Here is a 26,752-nt window from a genome sequence, read left to right as displayed (position 1 = left end):
CTTGGCCTCACCAGACTACTTTGTCATCACCATGAGGTGGCATGCTTAGAAGTGGACCTCATTATTATTTCACCTCCTTGTACAACCCTACTATCCCTATTGTGATTGATTGCAGGAAACATATAAAGAGTTGCACATTATTGTCTATATTTTATATACATCAAATATTATATACTGAGATTGCATTCACATCATTCATAAGTGAATAATTATACATATGACTCATTATGCTATCTGACATAAGAAATATTTCTTCATACCAAATCACAATTCTAATAGTAAACGTCTCTATGATTGAATCAGCTATTCTAGAATAGACCTGGTCCAGTACATAGGCTTCCTAATTTTGGCTGTATACCTGAAGCGCTCACCCTGGTCAATTACCGCTATGTATGTATCACACCTATATAACATTTCGAGACTTAAACTAATTAACATCAGACCATTAACATTAGATTAGATTCTGCTCTGATTTATTATTTTATTGATTATAGATCATGTTGATGCAATTTTTATGCCACTAAAACATGCATAATCGAAGACTTAATATTCCAAGACGAAATACCAAATTTTCAACTATCTTTGAACAAAGACACTATGTATGCTAAAGATTGCAAAGAAAGATCATTGAGGCGACTCTAAGGTTGCTTCTAATAGTGGATTAACTCAATTGTAATCATTTGATATGCTTGTATCACAAAGGGACTTACACTAACTCACAAAGGCTTCGTCGATTTTACAAATGATATGTCTTTATGAACTATTTTGACTTCGAACTTACAAAATGAAATGAAAAAGAACATAAGCTTATGAATGTAAACTGCTTCTACTTCTACTCTAGGATGCAAGATATTTTGAATATCCTTGCAACTCTACTAGGCTTGGTCTTGTCGTCAACTCTATTAAACGAGTGCAATCTTCGAAGGTAAACCTGATAATTTTCAAACTATCATCATGACACTGGCACCATTCATTGATGTGTTTGAATGGGCAAGTAATAATCGAAGTTAAACTTATAACTATGCCATTTGACCATGTAAGACAAACTCACAATCAACAAGTAGCTAGTGTTTGGTCTAAAGCGGTTAACAAAGATGCATCCACAACAACTTTTATTCAATTAAATTACTCAAAGCAAATCCTACAACTAATTACATGAAGAAAATTGTATTGTAAGTGAGAAATGTAAGGAACCGTATAATTCTCCAAAGGGCTGTTAATGTTTTAAGCTAAGAATCAAGATAAGCAACAAAGCAACAAATGAACAAAGAGGCACAGAAAACTATCCAGGGGAAACCCTCTTCCTGAGGCTGAAAAACCCTGCCACCCTAAGAATAATCTCTTTATTGAATATAACTAGAAGTCTGAGTTCAAATCTGAATCAATTAAAGATCCTAATCTGAGATCAAACTCTTAATCCTAAAAATACAGATCATTGTCTTTGCAATACATGACTAAAAGATTTATCTTGATTGCTGTAACATACAAGAACCAACCGTCTCCACACGGGAGACTCTTCAGCTGTCCACATGGAAAACTATACATCTTCTTTTTAATGAAAGTTTCGTCATGACTCCATACATGAGTCCCTTCAATTCCTTATCGAATGTCTCTAGATATATTTCGGTGAGAGCCTCTTCATATAACACTTGAAGCTATATCATCAAAACTCCCTCTTAGCTAGGGAGTTGCTTTTCTTGATATCTGAGTTATGTAGTGATATCCACTATGGCTACTCCCATGTATGGAAATGCAAATGAACACAAGTCTCATCACGGAGTCACTCCACATGATATCACCATCTCATTATGATGTTCACCATGGCTACTCCTAGAGTGTGAATAAACACAAGTGCTAAGTCATGGAGTCTCTCACATGACATCCAACATGGCTACTCCTAGAGGGTGGATCCACCATGGCTAATCTCAGAAGGTGGAACAAGGGTTTTCACCTCAAACTTCTGTCAAGAAAAGAATGCATTAACAAGGGCTTGCACCTCAAACTTCTCTGACAAAGAAGAATGCATTAATAAGGGCTTTGCACCTCAAACTTCTCTCACAAAGAAGAATGCATTAATAAGGGCTTACACCTCAAACTTCTCAATATTGAAATTGTTTATAAATCTTGTTCTCATTCAAGCAACAACATGAGAATTACAAACTTATTCAAGCTCCTTTTGAGCAACCACACTAGAAACAACATTTGGAAGACCAAGAGTCACAACTTAGAATCTACCTTTTTACAATGAGACAAATACAACTAATAGAAGACCAAGAGTCACAACTTAGAATTCCACAAAGATGTCCCTCTTGAGATTTGAACCAGGGTGTCCACAATGAGAACTCATTGATTGAACCAACTAAGCTAAACCTCTTGGATTGCACCTCAAACTTCTCTCACAAAGAATAATGCATTAATAAGGGCTTGCACCTCAAACTTCTCTCACTAAGAAGAATGCATTAACTAGGGCTTGCACCTCGAACTTCTCTTGCAAAGAAGAATGCATTATCAAGGAAGTATCATTAACGCCGAGACTCTCTTAGCAAGGGCTCCCTCTCAACAAGGGTAGCAGTCTTACAACTTGATTATCACAATAAATTATAAATGACTTCAATGTTTGGCCAAGGATGTTTTACAGTTGCACTGCTACACGAGCTTGCCGATTCTGTAAAGAACTTGGCAGTCTACATCTACCACTCAAGCTCCCTCTGAATCTGATTTCTACTTCTGAATCTAGCCCTTTGAATGCCATTTCTTTTACTTCAAAAACTAATCGCAATGACAATTTGTATAGTTTCTTCCTCTTTAATGAAGTTATGTGCCAACAATTCAATCCTCCAGCCTGCATGATTCTGCATGTAATCTTTCATCATCCCATTACTTCTTGATGTGATATCCATGCCGAAATAAGATCTATATAATTAAAATATAGATAGATAATAAATAAATAAAATAATAATAGTAATATAATATTAATAAGGGTATAGTTATAATTTATTATAATCATATTATAATATTGCATAATATATATGAGAATTAAATATTATTATATTAAACAATAAAATATAATATTTATGCAATAATATTATTAATATTTATCATTAATAATAAAAATATAATTGATATATCTATATTATTAATATAAATTTTTTATATTATTTAATAATATACTTATTATTTTAAATTTATTAAAGGACATGACTCTAAGAATGAAAAATTATATATAGAGTATTAACATAGAAAAAGTATATGAAAAAATATGAAAGAAGATACAGGGAACTAGTCTGCAATTAGAAAATCTAAATAAATTAAGGAAGATCCCAATAAGGGACATTACAATGGTACTAGAGCTGGTTTTCCTGCCAGCCAGTGGATTCTATTCAGAAGCAAATGTCCAGAAAATTAATATAATAATCCACAAGATTGATCAAATTATTGCTTGGAAAAATAAATAGTTTGAAATATATTTTATATAGTCTAAAAATTTCATTTGTTCGAGTATTGCCATGAATGGAGACTTCATAAGATTATGATTTTATGGTCACTGGGCAACAATATATTATTAATCAGGGTTTATTAATATTAGTGAAGTTTTTAGCTACTTTATCAATTTGCTATTAACTACATTTCCTGAAGTAGAGTTTTACAAGTTCTAACCCTGTTTCAAAGCCAACAATGAGATGGTAGTGATTTATATTTTCAAATCATGCTCAGACCCAGTGATGTATTATAATTTCCACAGGCTCTTTGTCACAATACTCATTCCAAGAGGGATGAGAGTCTTTAATGCATTTTCTGAAGGTCCAGATTTCCATCCAAACAAAGATCCGTGCCAAAGGAATGCCTTTTCTCACAGAGACAAAAATGCTAGCTGTGCTTTCCTGTTACAGGAATATGAACAGACGAGCTTCCATGAAAAATTAGCAGTGTATTTATCCCTCTAACTATGTGAATCATGAAATAATTCAAGAGCTCGGAAAAGAACAACACTATGCATTTTTGCTAATCATTTCTCAGTTTGGTCTTAGACCCAGAACTAATCCCATGGCAAAGTCCAATCGCATTCTCAAATGTTTGAATTTCCGCTGTCTGTAGAGTGCCTTCGATAATGAACAACAAAGTTGAACAAAACAAATTATTTTCGCAGTCATCTAATAATATGAATTTACAAACATAAGAAAGGTTTGAGGTGGAAATAAATTCATCATTCAGTAAAGACTGAGGTTTCCACAGTAGAGATGAAGTATAATCGCACCAGATATTTGGGATGATCTTTGTAACATCCATATGTTCTATCTGACAAAACTTTCAGACTATGGTCAAGCTCAGTCCTGGTAGGGAGTAGTAGTCCATCTTCATTTTTCATCAATAGTGTCTAATTCAAACATATAATATACAAGGAAAATAGACAGAAAAGATATAGAGAATACATGACACATATAGCCGATAAAACAACAGATACTATATTACGCACAGTGCCCAAGAAGGGTATAGACCAATAAGAAAAGAAAATTCTGCAATCTACATCTGGTGCAATCAGGCATAATTCACCAATATAGAAGGAAGGGAAAAATAGAGAAGAATTACAGTGGACTACCAATATAAATAAGTGTTGCAGATGGCTTAAGCTGATAACTGGCAATGCCAACACTGATTATCTATCATCATTTCACCTCAATAACAACATGCTCAGACCCATTATAATTCTGAGCTGGAAGAAATGAATAGGGATACAATATGAGAAAGGCCTGTATAAATTCAACCAATTGGTTATCTCGAGATAGGTAAGGAACAACGTCCCGAAAAATGCCTTGAGGACATGTCTAAGAGAGGCTTAGGGGCTTGGATCCACAAAAGCCTTGAGGGAGACTGTTGAGATTGGTCTCAAAGCGACCTATTGTATCTCATCATTCCTTCTAGGCCAGAGTTATAACCAAGATATCATGACCTTTCCAATTCACATATAGTTTATTACTTACCTATAAGGGTAAGTAATCCAATTCGGGTGTGGATTCAAATGCGGATGTGAGAAGCAGATTTTAAATTTCATACGTCAAATTTTATTTATTGCTATTAATCCTCAACTTTCCGTCTTAGCCCATGCTCACAAAAATGTTCAGTCCACTGCATTTTGCGGGGGAGGAAATGAAAATATGGCAAGTGTTTGCATGTAATGGTTGGGTACTTGGTTGGGGAGCAAAGCCAATTAACAGAGACCTTGCCCAAACACCTCTCATGACATCCTTCGAGCCAATTTGTGGTAACAAAGGCCCCACTCAAACACCTCTCCTGACATCCTTCAGCCAACTATCGAAGGGAATTGAAAGATGGTTGGTCCCTCTCAGATATAGTTCAATTTGTTGGATCTGGGAGCCATGCAGGACTAGGAGTAGATCCTAGCTGGAAGCCTCAATGTCTTAAAGGATATAGTGGGCTGGTGCCCATAGAATTGATAGGGGGAAATAGAAGGAATTATTGGAGCAACGGGTAAGGGAGAGGGATGAAAAGAATGGGGAGTTGACTGGAAAGGCTTTTCGTTTTGGTGAATTATTTTTCCACCCTGCATGCATCTGGCCAACATCCAGAGGCATCTGCTCCAGAATCTGCCTCCGCCTCTACTCACAAGAGTTAGGAATCAGTATCCTAGCTTAAAGATGCTATACAATGAGTGAGAGATGAATATCTAAAGATTGATTATGTCCAAAATGTTAATATTGCAATGCATAAAATCACTCTCATTATATTAGTGTGTGTAATTGTATCGAAGATCCCGTTGAAAGAAATTTCAATTTTATGTAAGATTGGAGATTTTTTTTATTCTATGGCAAAAGAAAGCTATATAGATATTCATGATTGGAGAAATACAAATATATGACCTATGATGATCACAAATAATTCCCAGGCTTAAGAGTTCTGGTTTTCAACTTTACTTTTGGAATTAAATACAATTTTTTTAATAAACAAGAACTATTCTGGTTATGCACCAAAGTAGAAGTTTCATAATATTCCTTTGCTTATGTACATAATAATGTTACAGAATGAAGAACAATAGAACAAGACCAGAATAAATCAAAGAGGAGATCTTGCCGGCACCTCTGGCCATTAAATAACTAAATCACCAAGTACCACTGAAGATGGTGGCTGATGCTATTAATGTTGTGACAAATACCTTCATTGCTCATGGTGGTACCTGATACCCATTCTCACAAATTAAATTAACTAGGTGTTGATGTGAGTTTTGTTCCACTACAACATACTAAATCAAATACTTAGTATTTTGAGATGAAATGACAAAGCTCCAATTCTCTTTTGATGATGCTCATATGCTAAATAATGTATATGAATTGCAATTCAATGAGACAACCTCAAGGTTCCTTAATGGTGGAATTTCACTTAGTTGTATGATGTGATATGTTGGTTAAAAAAAATTCAACAAGAGGCTTAGAGAAAGCTATTCTACTCCTGGAATGCAAGAAACTATGGATGTCTTTGTGACTCTACAAGACTTAGTTTAAACATCGACATCAACCAAGCTAGTGCAATCTCTCGAGGTAAATGTAAGATGTTCAAATTAGCACAATTCCATTAACACCATCTATTGATGCATATAAAAAAGCAATAATTGAAGTTAATTTCATATAAATGTCATTTAACCACTCAAGGTCAATTTACAACCAAGTAGCTAGTGGTTTGGTCTAAGTGAGTTCACCAAAGAAACATCCAAAATCACTTCCATTCAACCAAACAGTACAACTAACAACATGAAATGAAATCTACACTAAGTGAGGATTTGAAGAAGCCATGCAACAATTCAAAGCAACATTAAGTAATCCACCATGAAGACTAACAATGAATCGTTAATTACTTTGATAGCATTATGTCAACAATTTCACCGTCAACTTTCCTACTCAGATTCTACTCCTAGCTAACTTCTCTAATGTTTAACTCCTTACATATGAGAAGGCCTTGGCTTTTTATGGTTGTTTAATTACAATGAAGGGCCAAGATCAATTCAAGATCAAGGGCCATGATTTGTTGCTACAAACCCTAAATAGGGTTGCTGCACTCTCAATTAGTTACATGAAGGTGGCACCGTGTAGATCAATAAGAAAATTATAATGCTTTTGAGAGCCAATGAGGAAATTGTACACTTGGCATAATATGACTGAATGTGCTTGGACATGTGTAAGTTGAAATGTCTGATTGGTTGAATACAAGTGGGTGCCACCTCATTTTTCTTATCTTTTAGATTTGATAAAATGCTTTGGTGATGAGAAAATATCTCTTGATACTCAACATTATCAAGCCTTGTTCTCATTGGGGCGGAAATGACAGTTGGGTGAGGAATATGGGTTCCTCAAAGGATGGTGGAATCCACCACTCTTAGAGGAATTTCTTTCTAATTTCTCATTTTTCCTCCAAACTCAATATTTCACAAAGTTTGTCAAACCATCTAACATTTCCCTTTTTGTTGATCTTCACCAGTTATTTGAGGCACCATTCATGTTTTCATGTGATAAAGGCAAGGAGGAAATCATTATGCAAAGAGGAATTTTGGATTCCTCACTCCAACCTTATCTCCACTTCAAAAACCTTGACTCAGATGATATATATCTCTATCTTGTAATCAGATTGCCTTCAAATTGCCCTTTTCTCAAGTCTAGGGGCCTCAAACTTGTATTTTCTCTATTCCGCATAAGGTCAAAAACTTAGATATTTAGAGGAATCTGGATTCCTCAAAGGTTGGCAGATTAGACCATGCCTTGAGGAATCATTTCTTGCACTTGGATTTTAACTTTATACCTCAAACTTTTTCCACAAAACAATCCATCTATAGCTTGATTGCTTTTGGCAATGTAGATTTGGGCGATTGGACTGAATATCTTCAAGTCTCAAGCAATGCGGAAATGAAGATGTTGAGGGAAATTTTGATTCCTTAAGGGCAGGTGGAATTTTCCTCTTTCATGTTCAATCATCTTCCTTGCCCTTTACCATCCAAACTGCTAGCTTCTCCTTAGTAATTTAATTCTCAGTCATGACTTCTTCGCCTTCAATGAGGTGGCAGAAATCAAGGGGTGGAGAGGATTTTTGATTCCTCAAGGGTAGGTGGATTCTGCCCCGCCTTGAGGAATTTCCCTCTTTCATACTTCAATCTTCCTACTTATTTGTTTTGAGTCTCAAACTCAAACTTTAATTCCAATCTGCCCTGCCTTGAGGAATTTCCCTCTTTCATACTTCAATCTTCCTACTTATTTGTTTTGAGTCTCAAACTCAAACTTTAATTCCAAATAGGAGGAAGATTCATTTGCCCCATATCATGATGTTTTTCTTTTTCTTTACTCTTGAGGGTGGAAATCAAATATGCTAGAGGAATGTGGATCCCTCTCGGGTAGGTAGAACCCTCTATGCTCAGAGGAATTTCCTATCTTCAAAACTCCACTTCAAAAAATAGCTTTTTTGCCCTTTTTTTTTTCTGTCAAAATGGACTTGGAGCTTGTGTTTGCAAGGGGTGGAATTTTGGGGGTCAAAGGAATTTTCCTTTGGGGTAGGCTGAATCTGCCATGCTCAGTGGAATTTTCCTCTTAATAGCTTGTTGTCTAGATTCTATACTGAGTCATTTTCTCAACTTAGAGGGTAGGAGGAGTTATATAAAATCTAACATTTAAGTTACATTTATTTCCTTTCTTATACTTTAAGCTATACTTTTTTTTTGGTTGGTAACAATAATATTTTATTAATATCTAAAAACATATACAGAAGGAAAGTGGGCCTCATATCTTGGGCCATATCATCTAACTACAAACCCCATACATCCTACTACATTAATACAAATAAACAGCTGTATCTCCTTAATTACAAAGGGTGAAAATGGCTCAAAAAGAATTAGCCATATTAATTCTATTCATCATATCCTTGGGCCTACACAAATCTATTGGTGATGTCACTCTCCATCCTCATTCTGGTTCAAAATCCGAGCTTTACATTTCTTCCAAAAAAATCTGTGTCTCCATCCTTCATCGCTTTGCCATGCTGCTCCTATCGCTGCTTCCTTGGTTTCAGAACACTCCCAACCCTCGCTTATTTCCGTGAGGTAAGCACAAAAAACCCTTATTTCCTTCTACTTTCAAACTTTCAATTTTCCCTCATTCTTTCCTTCAAAATTGAAAGCCAGGAATTTGCAACTCTCAACCTCGCCACCCCTTCCTTGGCAACAATTCATCCCCCCCAAAAAAAAAACCACTCCCAACAGTTCACTAGTTATGCCTTCGAGTAAAAAACCTTTACCCTCATCCTTCGGCGTCACGGAATTGCAAAGTGGTGACAATGAGGAATAACCATCAGAAAGCATAAGACCCGCTTTCCCTATGCCTCCTGAAAGCGTCGAATCTCAAGCCTTAACTTCTTTCAAGCCACGGCTATGCCTTCCTTACAAGCTTTTTGATCATAACACGCAGGCCACCAGAGGAAAGAGTAATGCCCTATGTCCACCCGTTCTTCCCAGTTTGCAAAACATTCACTATAATTGAAGCCAAACCTCGACACTACCCATTCTACCAAACAATCAACACCTACAAGCAAGTCATAGGGAAAAAACGAGTTCATCACCCACAACATTGTAGCCTCTTTCTCATTCAATTCCAGTGTAGTAACCCCAACAGGTTATAACTTCTTCAAACACCAAAAATCTTTATACTTTAGTGGTTTGACATTTCGTCAAACACTTTGCAAGCAAGGGGTCATATGACTGATATAACTTTTCAGATTGCTGCAGTGATTCCTGTTTGGATTTGCCTCAAAGAGAATACTTACAAAAGACTTCAAATTGTCTAAACAATAACCTAACATAAATATGCAACTAATTTTGGCAATAGTGAATGCATATATGAGTTCTAATTATGAAAATGATCACCTACAGCCAACTGGTATTTTAACAAACAGTTGGTATGCAAGCTAAGTAGCTGATAAAAAATGATATATTAATGCTCAAAGACAACTATTAATGACCAGCAATTGTATCTCCTTAATTGAGAATGAGTATCCAATACAATATTCATACTAAGTTAGCCAAGACTCTTGGCATTTACAAAGATATCAAAATATTATGATTGCTGGTAAAATAATATGCACCTACAGCTGCTAATGAAAACTAATGCAATACTAAATATCTAACTTCGATACTCCCCTACAGTAGTACGCTAATCACATGCATGATTAAATACAACTAAAGCCATGGATTGCTGATACCATTGTGAGAAATGTAAAAATGAATGATGTATCTATTAATGAATGATAGGTCTGATACAAAATGACAATTACAACAACACTCTATAGTGAAAGGCAACTATGAAAATACACATCAGACCTGGCATATGAAGTCGCCTTAGAGAATAGATGTATTGCAATACCACTGAACAGAAAATAACCTCCTCAAGTGCCCAAGTCGTGCCTCTCTAGCTGCCGCCCTTGATTGTAAATGGCTGTAATAATTTTTTTTGCTTTTTCGAATTTGCTTTTTCGGATTACTTTTTCGATTCTGCTTTTTCGGCCTATTTTTTTTTCGGACTGCTTTTTCGGCCTGCTTTTTTCGAACTGCTTTTTTCGGCCTGCTTTTTGTACTCAAATATTTTTTCTCAATGTAGCACAAATAGAAGACCGAAGTATCTTCCTCCCAACTGCAATATTTCAAGTGATATTTCACACCCTCAAAATCGCGTACCAATTGAGAGTTTTCGTTCTCAATGGCCAGTTGTGACTATTGCAGAAACCGTAGGCTCCACAATGCACATCAACAAACATCAACATCAACAACAACAAATCTGGATGATTAGAATGAAGCCCGGGGTGCCTATTTATTCTTTTTCCTCCACTTTCTCCAGAAGCTTCTAGAACATTATTTTGTTTTATCTATTAGTGACTTTATAAAAAATATTTTATAATTCAAGTCACTTTATTATATTAATTAAATATAAAGTTACCTTTTAATATTTATTTATTTGATAACTTTATAAATAATTAACTTAATATCACTTATTTATTTAATTAAAATAATTAATTAGTCATCCTCATAAAATATTCATTATTTGGGACAACTTAATTAATTAAATTAATTAAATCAAATTGCCTCCAAAATGGGGACATGATAGTCCGCCCTTCCTGAAATTGCTTGTCCCCAAGCAATGGCTGAACAATAAACCAATCAATCCACCTGGATCCCAAATGTAGTCATGAACTATACTACTGTCAATTAACACAGGCTCCTGCAATATCCTCTGCAATATAACCAAGAGAAATCCATAATCAAACTCACAAGTACAGCTCAACCAAACTCCAAAATCACAACTGCCACAGTCAGAAACCCACGAGACACAAACTCTTAGAACATCAGAACCCAAGTAAAGTGGACAACTCAAACTGCCAACACAGTAAATACCATCAACGCATCCCACTGGCCTATATGGAATGTACAATCCCACTTTGCAACAATGGTGACCACTCCCACATGAAACTGCACCAAATACAAAGAATCCATGCACTGTACATCTACTGTAGTTAACACAACTCTGCAAATTACCGGCCACTATCTCATAACCATACCTCCCATGCACCGCTGTTGGCGAAAAGACATCACAAGATAAACAACAAGAAATGGAACCCAAACCAAATCTGCCTGCCATCAACTCCTCAACACAAGGATCAAATGCTAACTGATGTACATACCCTGCAGTATAATACTGATAAAAAGAACCAACCTCAGTCAACAACTCACCATGAACAAGTGATACAACCCACTGTGACTGATCACCAGCTAAGTTAGGAGATGTCATAGCCAAAGGAGTAGAATCAATAACAACAACCGTTGAAGCATCACTCCCAAACTCCTGCTCTAAGTCATGTATTATCAAGCTATCAACCGTAGAACCTATCGCCATGTCATGCCCATCACAACTCTCATCCCGTGGCATCAAACCATCCCATAACTGATGACAAGCACTAGGAACCAAAGTACATCTCCGTATCATCATCTCATCAACATGGTCATCAAAGGTAAATTGATGAGCATACCTCACAGTGTAATGCCGATAGAATGCGCCAATCTTAGTCAGTGGCTCAGACTGCAATCCAGATGAAACTAACTGCAATCGATCACTAACCAAGCTGGAACAGACTACTACCTCTGAAGACATCGCCAAGGGAGTAGTATCACTAGCAGGAACCATGCCAACTGTTGGCTCACCAACATCACACATGATCTTTGATACAACATCTCTAGTCTCTGAGCCATCAGTACTAGAGGCCACCACCATATCAGGCATACCACAACAATCTGCTGTAGCACCCAACTCAACTGAGCCCGATATGCCAATGTTAGTATCAAGGATGGATGCATCCCCATCTCCACTGTCTCTGACAATCTCGACCATAGACATCCTCGGATCACCAGACACCACAGCTTGTGACTGTACAAAATCTGGTTAAGACTGCAGTCGCTCTAACTCCATGGTCACCTTAGCCAAATGAAATTGTAACTCCTCGAAAGCCAACTGTGTATTCTCAAGAATCTCAGAAGTCACCTCGAGCTGCTGAGTAAGCTCACTCACCTCATCTTCCTTGGCCAATAATGCATCGTATGCTGTACTCCCCCACTCCATAAGATAACCTCTGTTGGCTACCAGCTGCATATAATTTTGCCTTAGAATCCAAATAGCCTCCCATAAAGAGTGGATCTCTATCAAGGAAAAATAACTGCCTCTCTGCTCATCACTAGTAGGAGAACCCCATCCATAAACTGCTAACAACTGAGGAGCAGCATCGAAATGCTGGCAAGCGATAGCAATGTCTCGCTCACTAACTCTCAACTGACTAGACACATGATAGCACTGGCTAGACTGTCTCCTACAAACCTCTTCTGACATACTGTCTAAGGGAGTATCCTCAAACTTACTGGTCTCTAGAGTATTACCAACCATATCCTGCGAATCAACTCCAAAGCTCATATCAACATACGGAGTATCAAAAACTGTAGCGCTGCTGTCCAACTCCTCTGTACCAAAAGAAACTACCAAGGAAGCTAAGTCTTCAAAACTACCCACTGCATCCTCCTGGATGTCATCAAGGCCAATATGATCTTGGGACTCATCTGTACACACTGCCAAATATGAAAGATCAACACATTCCAGCAAGAATGGTCGACTGGATATATGAACAAAGCCCAACACCAGTGTATAAAAACTAATACCAACATCGGACAAGCTGCTGGCACAAGAAAAGGCAACACTGTGCAATCTGCTAATCAAATCCATGATAGCACCCAAAAAATCACTGCTACCAAAAAGTGATAAAGATCTCCAGTCGAGTGAATCCCAAACGCCAATATAACAATCTCGAATCCATATCCGTAAACTAGAATCAGCTGGTAACTCAAGCAAACTCCTCATATGAGTAATATGACTAATACCAACTAACTCCACATACCTGTGTGACATTTTCCTTGTATCCTGAATGTGAATGCAAGATGAGCTCACAACATTATCAACGACCACATATGATCCGCTTGCCGCAGAAAACTGAGTATCAGGAGTGCAAGATGAAACTAAGCTCAGCTCCATGCCATGCCCATTCCCATGTCTCTCCCAGTCCTGTAATGCCAATGGAGTATTCATCCAAGAAGCTCAAATGTCCTCAAGCTCGCGAGAAAGCCTGTCAACTTCCTCCTCCTTTCTCCTCAAGGCATCTGAATAGTCTCCGACAAGGCTAAGAAGATGGTCACGATCTGATAGAAGATGTAAATATCTCAACTTCATCGTTCCCATTCCTTCCCTAATCACCTGTAAGTCAACACAAGAAGACTTTGCCTGAACTCCCTTATGTCGACCTTGTAACTGAATCATCCGGATGTGATCCTCTATCATATCCCGCATTCTGTCATGATGAGATAATGAAGTCACAATACTATCTTCGCTCACCTTGAGCTGGTTGGACAAATCCTGTGAAGTACTACCAGTCTCAACCTCATATGACGAAGCATCTAACTATGCCTGGTACTCTCTCTCAGCAAAGTCATGAGTGCTGAATGTCTGCTCATCTCTGCCAGGTATCTCACCATCATGCACAACAACATCCTCATAATCATCATCTGAACCCACTACGTTGTAGTCACTGCCTGTTGGAACTAAACCATCCCGAGTACCTGTGACATCACCCTTTGATGACCTGTATACAATTGTCTCAACTTGAGTATCAAGTTGATCGTTACTATCAATCTGTGTAATATCCATTCCCACTACCTCCTGAAGTATTGTGTGCCCAACATCTTCCTCCAAGCTAGTCTGATTTTTGTCCTCCCTAGATTCGGCTATATGCTGGTCACCAACTGCTGCAAACTCCTTGTAGAGGTTTCTAGATACCTCACTTGTAGAGACCTCTTGTTCCTCTTTCTCTTTGTTCTGTGATGTAGTCCTCTTAAACATGGAAACCATCAATTCATTCATCCTTTTTTGACTTTCATCCAACCTTTTCAAATTTTGTTTAAGCTTCTTCATATCCTTGTCCCACTGCTTCTGGGTACTTGAAGTAAACATGATTAACTAACTGATTCAATGTCCAATCTACCCAACAGGATGGCAGGTCAATAGCTCTGATACCACTGTAGTAACCCCAACAGGTTATAACTTCTTCAAACACCAAAAATCTTTATACTTCAGTGGTTTGACATTTCGTCAAACACTTTGCAAGCAAGGGGTCATATGACTGATATAACTTTTCAGATTGCTGCAGTGATTCCTGTTTGGATTTACCTCAAAGAGAATGCTTACAAAAGACTCCAAATTGTCTAAACAATAACCTAACATAAATATGCAACTAATTTTGGCAATAGTGAATGCATATATGAGTTCTAATTATGAAAATGATCACCTACAGCCAACTGGTATTTTAACAAACAGTTGGTATGCAAGCTAAGTAGCTGATAAAAAATGATATATTAACGCTCAAAGACAACTATTAATGACCAGCAATTGTATCTCCTTAATTGAGAATGAGTATCCAATACAATATTCATACTAAGTTAGCCAAGACTCTTGGCATTTACAAAGATATCAAAATATGATGATTGCTGGTAAATAATATGCACCTACAGCTGCTAATGAAAACTAATGCAATACTAAATATCTAACTTCAATACTCTCCTACAGCAGTACGCTAATCACATGCATGATTAAATACAACTAAAGCCATGGATTGCTGATACCATTGTGAGAAATGTAAAAATGAATGATGTATCTATTAATGAATGATAGGTTTGATACGAAATGACAATTACAACAGCACTCTATAGTGAAAGGCAACTATGAAAATACACATCAGATTTGGCATATGAAGTCGCCTTAGAGAATAGATGTATTGCAATACCACTGAACAGAAAATAACCTCCTCAAGTGCCGAAGTCGTGCCTCTCTAGCTGCCGCCCCTGATTGTAAATGGCTGTAATAATTTTTTTTTGCTTTTTCGAATTTGCTTTTTCGGATTGCTTTTTCGATTCTACTTTTTCGGCCTATTTTTTTTTCGGACTGCTTTTTCGGCCTGTTTTTTTCGAACTGCTTTTTTGGCCTGCTTTTTTCGAACTGTTTTTTCGGCCTGCTTTTTGTACTCAAATATTTTTCTCAATGTAGCACAAATAGAAGACTGAAGTATCTTCCTCCCAACTGCAATATTTCAAGTGATATTTCACACCCTCAAAATCGCGTACCAATTGAGAGTTTTCGTTCTCAATGGCCAATTGTGACTATTGCAGAAACCCTAGGCTCCACAATGCACATTAACAAACATCAACATCAACAACAACAAATCTGGATGATTAGAATGAAGCCCGGGGTGCCTATTTATTCTTTTTCCTCCACTTTCTCTAGAAGCTTCTAGAACATTATTTTGTTTTATCTATTAGTGACTTTATAAAAAATATTTTATAATTCAAGTCACTTTATTAAATTAATTAAATATAAAGTTACCTTTTAATATTTATTTATTTGATAACTTTATAAATAATTAACTTAATATCACTTATTTATTTAATTAAAATAATTAATTAGTGATCCTCATAAAATATTCATTATTTTGGACAACTTAATTAATTAAATTAATTAAATCAAATTGCCTCCAAAATGGGGACATGACATCCAGTCCCCATGCCATTATCATTGACACTATGTCTGCATTCACCTTCAAGTGGTGTTTCAACTCCAGGAAAAGTGGCCCTAGAGTCTCCTTAACAGCCGCCATTACTCCTGGTGATGGGCACTTCAAGAACAATTTCAGCTTGTGATCTGTCATTGGCCCAAACAAAGCTTTCTGTTGTTTTTTAGTTTGAAATGTGAAAGTAGGCTCCATCACTCCTCCTGTCATCTTTGCAAAACAAAACCTTCAAACCACCAAAACAAAAAACCAGCTTTACCAATACTTCCTAGTTCCCGATATTTAATAATCCAACACACACCCAATCCATCCTTTAGATCATTTAATGCCTTGTTAGTTCGCACAAAAGCTCTCCGCCAGCCAAAATAAAAATCATTACCCTGTCATCATGAAAACTTCTTGCATCTGAAAGCATAAAGGAATAAATTTTGCACATGTGAGTACACGGTCCCTTATTAGATCTCCTGACCTTCATTGTCAAATCTTTCGAACTCCCAATACCCTATAGGTTTGAAATTTGTTGCCCATTTTGACAACACATCTGCCTCATGATTGCCTTCCCAGTACCCTATACTTCATATAAATACTATTAGCATGTTTTTGATAGCTGACAGCTTCATAGGAGTTTAATAAAGATTCTAGATTTTGGGGGTTCTAAAAATTCTAGACTTAGCCAAACTTTAGGATATAGCAGGCCTTTAGTGATGTTACCTCCATATCCTTTTGTGACTTTCTAAGGTCAAATTGAAGCTGGAGCAAGGATTTTCTAATGACTCATTTCATCACAAATCACTTGGTTTCAACTCCATATCCTTGACTAGCTTAGCCCAACTTTCGCTAACATCCCAAACAGACTTGACTTCCCAACAGGCCTAAATTGTTCAAACTTCTAAGACCACTACTCCTACCACTAAAGCAAAAAGATGGGGTCCCCATTTTGCAATGGGGTGATGGTGTGAAAATCTCACAACACTGCAATTTGAGATGGAACTATTGTTTAAAGTTTTGTCTGTGCTGGTGACATAGCCACCCACATCTGGATCCTTTTAGAGGTAGAAAAGCTTTACTCCTGTAATGGAAAATTGCTATGTTATGGCATGGAAACATCTATACATAAATGGAAGAAATATGACAATATAAATATTAATTAACAGAATATCAGTTTGATGTGTAGATTGAAGACTAAAATAAAAAATAAATAAAAGCCACATATTTGATAATATATATTACATTCTATATTCATATCACATCAATTGTCAAACTATTATTAGTCAAGAACCACATGAACTATTCATCAAACTCATTGCAAGTATCTAAATTGTCCTCTGCTTTATAAAAATCAGATGCAGCAGTGACTGTCACCTCTAGTATCTCCACCATACAGACCCTTCATAGAATGTCCTCCCTATCAGCATCAATGTTTTGAAACTAGAGAATTTTTGACTAGTTGATATAAAGACGGAACTAAAATTTTGCAAATTAATTTCAAAACTTTAAATATAAATTTTTGAGATGGGAAAAAGAAACAGATTTACTGAGTGATTTTTTTCCAAAAACATGTAATAAATTTCTGTTTTTAATTTTCCATCTTTTATGTAACATATCTCCTTTCAATGTGTTTGTGCTACAACTGTTTGAGGCTGACCTCATTGTTGTGACTCGAAAGGATGCTCTCTTTTGATTCTAGCAGAGGAAGGATGTATTCTTACTGGTCAACAACAGTTGTTGCGAGATTTGTGTTGTCTGTCTATATTTTCTGGTCATGTTGCCCAATTATTTGGCTTTTATTACTGCATTTCTTTTAAGATGGTTTGGGCTCATGACAGTCAAGTAATGAACAGTGGGTAAGAGGTGTCTTTCTTCTTTCCTAAAACAAAATTTAAATGTCATTTTGATTTTTATACTCTTGCAAAAGATCCTTCTGATTTTTTGAGGCAAGTTATGTCTTGTAGAACATCAAGAAATGAATTGGTTTTTCACAGCCAAAGACTGGACATATTTACTCTCTTGGAGCCCCACATTTTCAAGATGGAGACGTCATGGGGACTTAGGGATGGGAACAGGGTGCCCCCTGCTGTCCCATCATGGCCACTAGGACGGCCATGAGTCCCTTGAGTGTCTCGGGGACCTCTGGAAGTCTCCTGTCCCTACACATTTAAAAATGGTATTTTTAAAGAATTGTCTTAGGACATTTTCAGATTATGTGCAAACCTAATATGTGCAATTTACGAGGTTTTATAGTTGCTATTGCATACACTATTGTTGATTATGCTGGCTAGCCTAAATAAAAATTAGAATTAGGGTTTTTGTGTTTACAATTCATCTGGTGCTACTGTCGCATTTATCCAACAATTCATTATCCAATTCCATTTCATATATGGTTAATTTTAATGTATAAGGGTTTCATATAATTAGTGGTGAATGGCAGTCTCGCTGTCTATAAAATATCAGTAATAATCAGCAGTCATATTTGACATATTTGACACACAATTCATATTGCCAAAGTTTCACTTGAAATATAATTCTTATACATGTTTTCATAACTAGTTTTTCTAGTTGTAACACAATAGTATGACAATTTGACTCTTGAGAAATTTTTGTAACACTTTATTGGCTGCTAAAACTGATTAAGGAAGCACAATGTTACCTGTATGTTTTGGATGATGTAAATAGGAGATTTAAGTTAGTTTTCATTTTGAAATAGTTGTTTAACATTGATGAAATACATCTATTTGTAAATGCATGAAAACTGATTGTAATTTTCTTATTTAGCTAAAGATAAGTTTTATATTCTTTATTTCTTGCCAGGTGTTGCTTAAGGGTTCAAATAGTGATGAGTTGAAGAAGGTGAAACGTGTTATTCAATATTCTGTATTTGCAGCCTATCATTTAGCTGTGGAAACCTCTTTCTTGGCAGATGAAGGTGCCACCCTTCCTGAACTTTCCCTCAGGTCTCCAGTAACTGTTGCTCTACCAGACAAGATATCAAATTTGGATAGGTCCATTTCTACAATTCCTGGATTTATGATTCCTTCTTCAGTACAGATAAATAAAGCAGATATGTGTTTTCCAGCAAAAGGAGCTTTGACTGAAAACAGTGGCGTGCAACAAAATGACATGCATGCAATCGCTAAAAACTTTTCCTATTTGCCATCCTCTGGGAATTTAATATCTGAGTTGTCTTCTTCAATAAAGAAAACTTTTGAAGTTGCAGTTCCCTTTTCAAGTTCAAATTCACATGGAGGATTCACCAATAGTTTTAATTCTGCAGATCAAAGGTCAAATATATCTATTATAGATAACAGCCCAGTTACATGTACTCCTGGATTTGCTGGGCATCAATTTCCGATGGAGGAAAAATCACATGAACTGCAATTGGAGAACCAGGACAATATGGAAAAGCAACCGAAAGCCACATTATTTATGGATCATAAAATAACAGGGCATGACAACCACAATAACATGCATTTTGAGGGACAACGGCCCTCTAAAGAAGACTTCCCACCTCCTGATCAACAAAGTATTTTGGTTTCCTTATCAACTCGTTGTGTGTGGAAAGGAACAATATGCGAACGTGCTCATCTATTTCGCATAAAATACTACGGAAGTTTTGACAAGCCTTTGGGAAGGTTCTTACGGGATGATATATTTAATCAGGTAGGGAATTGCTAATTCTATCAAATTTTCATCGTTTTTAGCCTGGTTTGTTTCTATCAAATTGAGGTAATGTTGGATTTAATTTATTAAAGTGTTTATATGTTTAACACTTTAGCTTGCAAATGGCAGAATTACAGATGTAATTCCTGTGATGCCCCAACTGAGGCCCATGTGCATTGCTATACTCATCCACAAGGAAGCCTTACAATAGCTGTGAAACGTCTTGATGAGACTGTCTTACCAGGTGAAAGAGAAGGCAAAATATGGATGTGGCACCTTTGTGTAAAATGCACACGCAAAACTAGGAAACCACTTCCAACACGAAGAGTAGTTATGTCGGATGCTGCATGTGCATTATCATTTGGAAAATTTCTGGAGCTCAGTTTCTCCAATCATGCTGCAGCAAGTGGGGCTGCCAACTGTGGCCATTCTTTACATAGGGATTGCCTTCGTTTCTATGGGTATTACTGCTGTTACTTTTTATATATGGAGCAACCATTTTCTTCCACATGTAGTATTTCATTTTTCTAAATGACAATCTACAAATATAGCTTAAGCAAGCATCTGTGCCCCCATTTCTAATCCCAAGAGTGACACCTGAGGTGGATTGCTAAGTTATGACTCTTGGTCCTCCATTATTTGGCTTATAGTAGTATTGTGTTATAGTCTGCCAATAAAGCTCAGATGAACATCTGAGCTATCTTATGCAAATAGTTAATTCCTTAAGAGTAACAACTGGGAAGTTATTACAATAAGCCAAATGGTGGAACACCAAGAGTTGTCACTTAGAATTCCAGCTTATATGTCACTTTGAGGATTTGAAATTGGGACTACACAATGATAAATCTATAGTTGATGGTTTAACTACTTGATTCAATACTGGGAAAATATTTCATTAATGATTTTTAGTTAGTTAGAGATTATCCATGTATTTAGCACTTCAATTAGAACTGTCTAATAAAGACATTAAAACAGGTTCGGAAGAATGGTTGCCTGTTTTCGGTATGCTCCTATACATGTCTATTCTGTGTATTTGCCACCTCCAAAGTTGGAGTTTAATAACCCAAATCAACAAGAGTGGCTGACAAAGGAAATATCAGATGTAAGTGATTTTGAATACATATTTGTACTCAATTTAAAGCATCACATGCATGTGAACCAACATTTTGCTATCAAATTTGACTATACTATGGTACTAAACAGGTTGAAGATAAGGCAGAATTGCTTTTTGCTGAAGTATTTGATTCACTACGACAGATTGGAGAGAAAATTGCAAGCTCTGGATGTTTCTATGCAGGAAATAAGGTTCCAGAATCAAGAAGAAAAATTGCAGAGTTTGAAGGGATCTTGCAGAAAGAGAAAACTTGCCTTGAGGTGATTATTACAGTTTTAAATTAATTTAAATGACCTCTCATGTTTAGCATTGTATTTTTAATTCAAACTCATCAACTGGGCGAGGAAATAAGGAATCCTAGTTTGACATATATTTGTGAAACAGCACATGATACAGAAGTCAATGGTAAAAGGCCATAAACCAGGGCAGCCCATTGTTGATATTTTGGAGTTGAATCGTGTGAGGTTCAGGCTTAACTGTCAATCACGTGAGTGGGAACACCGTCTCCACTTCTTAGCTTCTTTTCTTAAAAGGCCTCCTGGTAGTTCAACTTCTAGTATACCAGAAGAGTTAAATATGCTTGTGCCAAAGGAGAAAAACAAAGATGACGGAGTTGACAACTTGAGTGTATGTGAAAAGACTTTGCAGAGGAACAGAATAGAGAAGAATGATGGAGATGCTTGTAAAATTGTAGCACCAGCAGCTGAGAGCAATAGCTGCATATCAGGGGAAAATGTTGAGGACAATTCTGGTATTTCTGAGAAGTTGAAATCTGAGGGGACCCTTGCTATGAATAGGCAAAGTATCACCCAAGCTTCAAGCATAGAAGATAGCTTCCAGAATCATCTTTTGAATGACAGTTTGATGAGCACAGAGAACATTGATAATGGATCAGATGCGGTTGGTAAAATGAACAAGTCCTTGGAAACTGAAAAGCTGAAGTTATTGCAACATGATGAAACTAATATAAATGTCTCCTGTAATGATCCAAGCACAATAAAGAAAGCTTTGACGTGTCATCCACTCAGCACAGATGTTAATGGAAATCACATCTACAGAATAATCCAAGAAAATAAACTCACTGACACAGTTGATGGTGGGGACGGAAAAGATGATTTTGTGGGGGATTTCGAATTCAACAGGACAGTGTCTGAAGGGAAAGCTAATAAGTTTGTAAATATCTCTGATACATTAGATGCAGCATGGACTGGTGAGGGTCAGTCAATTGAAGCTCAGGATGTGAAAATAGCATCTCAGTGTCAGGAGGTTAGTACTGGCATAGCTTTTGGAAATGCTTGTCCTGACATTGAACATGCTTTTAGAAATGAGCATGATCCTTTGCAAGTTGAAAAAAATTTCTCCCCGACTGCAGGAAAAGCAAAAAGTATAGATTACATTGCAAATGTACAAGATAAAAGTGAACAAGAGCGATTACAAGTTAGTGCACCCACCTCACCAGTGAAATCTGACATTTCGGAGGAATTTGGCAGTTGGATTGGAGCTTCTTTTTCTGATTTGTACAAGGCCTACAGTAAGAATTTTCAGGGATCTCTATCTGGGTTAGCTCCCCGATTTGATTCCCTTGATAACCATATTCCCTCATTTGTATCATCAGTCAGTCAGTTTGGTGATCAAGGAGGAGCAAGGTTATCCCTTGTTCCTGGCATTGATGACATAATTATTGTTATTTATGATGATGAGCCTACAAGCATAATAGCTTATGCTCTCACCTCTCATGAATATCATGCCCACATATCTGATAAGAATAAACAAAAGGAAAAAGAAAGAGAGAAAGAAAAGGAAATTGAGGATTCATTTGGTATAGATGCAGCTCATAGCTATTCCCTTCAGGTGTATGAAGGATCTGAGCTATCTGAAGTCATTCATAGAGAAAAAAGCTATGGATCTGATGACAGCTTTACTTCAGGAAGCAAAGGGGCTGTAGTTTCAGATCCCTTTCCTTTTGACAAGACCATGCATGTAAAAGTTTCTTTTGATGATGAAAGCCTTGGTTGGAAGGTTAAATACATGGTGACTTGTTATTATGCAGTGCAGTTTGAGGCACTTAGGAAAAAATGTTGCCGAACAGAGTTGGACTTCATTCGTTCCCTTTGCCACTGCAGGACATGGGGAGCAAAAGGTGGAAAGAGCAATGTGTTTTTTGCGAAAACTCTGGATGACAGATTCATTGTCAAGCAGGTTACCAAGACAGAATTGGAATCTTTTATGAAGTTTGCACCTGAATATTTTAAATATCTTTCAGATTCTCTCAGTACAGGGAGCCCAACCTGTCTTGCAAAGATTCTTGGTATTTATCAGGTTAGCATCAAATTTTAATTGCAGGTGTAGGATATAATTTTAGCAAGATAGCAACACCTTGCCTCATAAACAGTTGATTGATGACAGGTTACTATAAAGCATGCAAAAGGTGGAAGGGAGGTCAAGATGGATTTGATGATAATGGAGAACCTTTTATATGGCAGGAATGTGACTCGTTTATATGACCTTAAGGGATCTGTTCGGTCACGCTACAATCCAGATTCAACAGGAAGCAATAAGGTTCTTCTGGACCAGAATCTTATAGAAGCTATGCCAACTTCACCAATTTTTGTTGGGAACAAGGCCAAACGCTTGTTGGAGAGAGCTGTCTGGAATGATACTGCATTTCTGGCTGTAATATTCTAATCTGTTTTTTTCTTTTTCCTTTTTCTATTCGGCAGAGTATGGAGATGGGCAGCTTCTCTAACTACCTTATCTATTGGCTGCCCCATTCTATGTTTTACTTTAAAAAAGGAAAAAGGAAAAAGAAAAGAAAAAGAAAACATTTTATCTGTAACATGTTTGATTTGATGTTCAATTTGCAGTTGATAGATGTGATGGATTATTCATTGCTGGTTGGAGTTGATGAAGAGCGCCGTGAATTGGTATTGGGCATTATTGATTTTTTGAGGCAATATACCTGGGACAAGCATCTTGAAACGTGGGTGAAAGCCTCTGGTATTCTTGGCGGTCCAAAAAATGCATCACCAACTGTCATTTCTCCAAAACAGTACAAGAAGCGTTTTCGAAAAGCAATGTCTACGTACTTTTTAATGGTTCCTGATCAATGGACTCCACCCACTGTAGACTCTAGTGTTTCTCATTCTGATATCTGTGAGGATGTTGCTCCAACCTTTGTACAAGGAGATCCACCTTAGTTTCTAAATTTCAAGGCATATTGCCTTATTCTAGAAGGCTGTCTGAATTGTCTTTTTGCATTCTTTAGACAATGAAATATAAAAATGCGATGTCTTTTTTGGACTATTATGTTGTTAAGATTTTAATAGTCCATGTATTCTTACACCTTGTTTTTTAATAAGAACAAGCAGTCATTCCATATTGTAATCTCTCGGAACTCATGTTTCAATGGGCAACATAGCATGCAGTAATGAGAATGCTGTGTTATCTGATGCCTACGTTATTCAAGATGAAACAATGTTCCTATATCATATCAGCTGATTTCAGGTCCATCCATATGTATGGTCTGAACTCTGAAGCTGTGTAACATATTTGTTGTAGATATTGATATTCTTTAATTTTATTGGTGATTAATCACTTAAGGTTTCATACCAACTTAGCGCCCTCAGAAGGATCTTATGACAGGCTTTCTAATGAAATTACGCTTCTTATATGTCTTTTTGTTGGAACTGGTAGATGACTCGGGCCATTTTTTGGTATTTCATGATATTGCTCATTGCTATGTATGACAACTTCAACTGAATATTGCTACCTGTTTTAATTATACCCTGGCTTTGTTACTGTAACAAATTTTGCTGAACATATGAATACGGTTATGGGCATACAATATTCATGTTTGCTGACAGGTATTAGTTTTTTTCCCATGCAGATGATAGTTTGGTTTCTGGATATGTGACATGTTGCCAAAAATGTTAAGAGTAAAACAAATCGTCTACTCAGACTGGTGCTGATATGTGATGATTCCTGTGTATGGGTTCGAAGGACAATGTACTACTATTTATATTCATACTTCCTATACTGCATTTTTACCAAAATTCTTAGGAGTGTTTAACTCTAAGCTCCTAAATATCAAGAGAATATTCAGTCTTCTGTTGTCCCTCTTATAATGCCATTAACATGCACTCTGGTGCCCACTCTACCTAATCATGTTGAATCAATCTAGCCATTCTCCAGAAAGAGACCATTCTAAAATCACTGTCCCTGATTTCCTTTAGAATTTGTGTCTTCCCATTCACTTTAAACCTCATCTCCATCTTCATGAGATTAAGAGTGAACTCACCAATCTCATGCAACTAACTCATCCCAAGAACTATATCTATATCTCCCATAGGCACAACATAGAAATCTACCTTAAATGCATAATTGTTAACTTTCAAAGGGAGTCCGGTGATCTTACAATCACAATTGAGGACATAGCCATCATCTACCCTCACTCTAATTCTCCCAAACTCCTCTATTTGTATGCCACACTTCTCCACCAACCTAGAATCAATGAAATTATGAGTGGCACCGGTATCAACCAAAGTTATAACTTGTTGTCCAGTAAGTACTCCTCTCGGTCGAAAGGATCCTTCCTGCTTAATATTAGTGAGATGAGCTTCCCTGAGTTGCTCATCTCCTTCCCCATCTGTGGACTCCATTGTAGACAAGTTTTTAGTCTTGTCTTTCTTTTTTTCACTATCTATTTTTTCTATATCAGATTGTTGGTCTGAATTATTTGATTCTGATTCCTCATAGAATGCCCACATAATTTTGTTAGCTTTGCCCTTTGGTCTAAGAGGACAGTCATGGTTTGCATCATAGGGTCCCTTACAATAGAAACATAATTTTTTCTTCCTCAAATCGTTTAATGTTTCCCTGTCAAAAGGTACTGGAGTTTTATCTTTAGAATCATTTTAAAAATCAGTCTTCTTTGGTTTTTTATAAAATGGTTTATCCTTACCAGAAGATGCTCCTTTGGACTAAAATTTGTTTGTTTGTAGTGCATGTTCCATACTTCTTGCCTTTTTCATAGCTTCCTGTAAAGAAATGGGATCAAATGTCATTATCTAACCTCTTAGTGGTTCATATAGGACCTAAATGAAAAGAACTATCAATCTATGCTCTGAAATGTTTGACACCATGACTGCCAACTACTGAAATTCACCAATGAAATACTCCAAGTTGCATGTTTGTTTCAGCTATGTTAATTCCCAAAAGTAAACCTCTTGATCTTTCTTGTCAAATATTTCAACCAACCTATCCACAAAGTCTTGGTAATTTGTCACCTGATTATGTTGAAGTGTTACCATACCATGATACCACCAATTATGTGCTACTCCCTCTAAATGCAAAGTGATGTATTTGATAGCTTCAATCTCTGTCATTGGTCTCAGTGCCAAGAATGTGTCAAGCTTATGAATACAAACTTGATCTGTCATCTTACCACTCCCATCAAATGTAGGCATAGTAAGCTTTCCTGTAGCCCTCTTTAGCTCACTATTTTGACCCTTAGGCCTCCTATCCTATCTAAGTGACCTGTAATGTTCTCTCTTTTAATTTACAAAACGTTCAAAGGTCATCCTCTCCCGAACCTGTAGTGCCAATAATTCCCATTTATCATTTGCAGCCATAAGGATATCTGCAAATGTTTTATCCTCAAATTCCTCTATTGGTTCTTGCACTGGTTCCTCTCTAACAAAAATAGGATGTGTGGGTCTGTCTGCTATTTTGGAAAGAGTTCTATGAGTTCTAGGTGATCCCACTACAGTCATGTTATCCCCTTGTTCCAAATTC

The 26,752-nt window shown here is 36.8% G+C and overlaps 1 protein-coding gene across 1 annotated transcript in view; it reads left to right on the top strand.

The window, feature by feature from the left end:
- LOC149572515 (1-phosphatidylinositol-3-phosphate 5-kinase FAB1B-like) overlaps positions 1-24,571 on the top strand; it is a 29,151-nt gene extending 4,580 nt beyond the window's left edge. The window contains exons 7-13 of the mRNA XM_089813639.1: positions 18,997-19,845; positions 19,975-20,306; positions 20,821-20,947; positions 21,049-21,219; positions 21,344-23,278; positions 23,366-23,632; positions 23,824-24,571. Of these exons, the coding sequence (XP_089669765.1) occupies positions 18,997-19,845; positions 19,975-20,306; positions 20,821-20,947; positions 21,049-21,219; positions 21,344-23,278; positions 23,366-23,632; positions 23,824-24,156 (4,014 nt within the window). The 3' untranslated portion in view covers positions 24,157-24,571. The remainder of the gene's footprint in view (positions 1-18,996; positions 19,846-19,974; positions 20,307-20,820; positions 20,948-21,048; positions 21,220-21,343; positions 23,279-23,365; positions 23,633-23,823) is intronic.
- Positions 24,572-26,752: the final 2,181 nt, after the last annotated feature.

Source organism: Cupressus sempervirens, chromosome 2 (assembly GCF_028749045.1).
Source record: "Cupressus sempervirens isolate cs-2001-9-10 chromosome 2, ASM2874904v1, whole genome shotgun sequence".
In the NCBI taxonomy this organism is placed as follows: Eukaryota; Viridiplantae; Streptophyta; class Pinopsida; order Cupressales; family Cupressaceae; genus Cupressus; species Cupressus sempervirens.
Note: the sequence above shows the minus strand (reverse complement) of the source record. Positions and strands in the feature narration are given on the sequence as shown.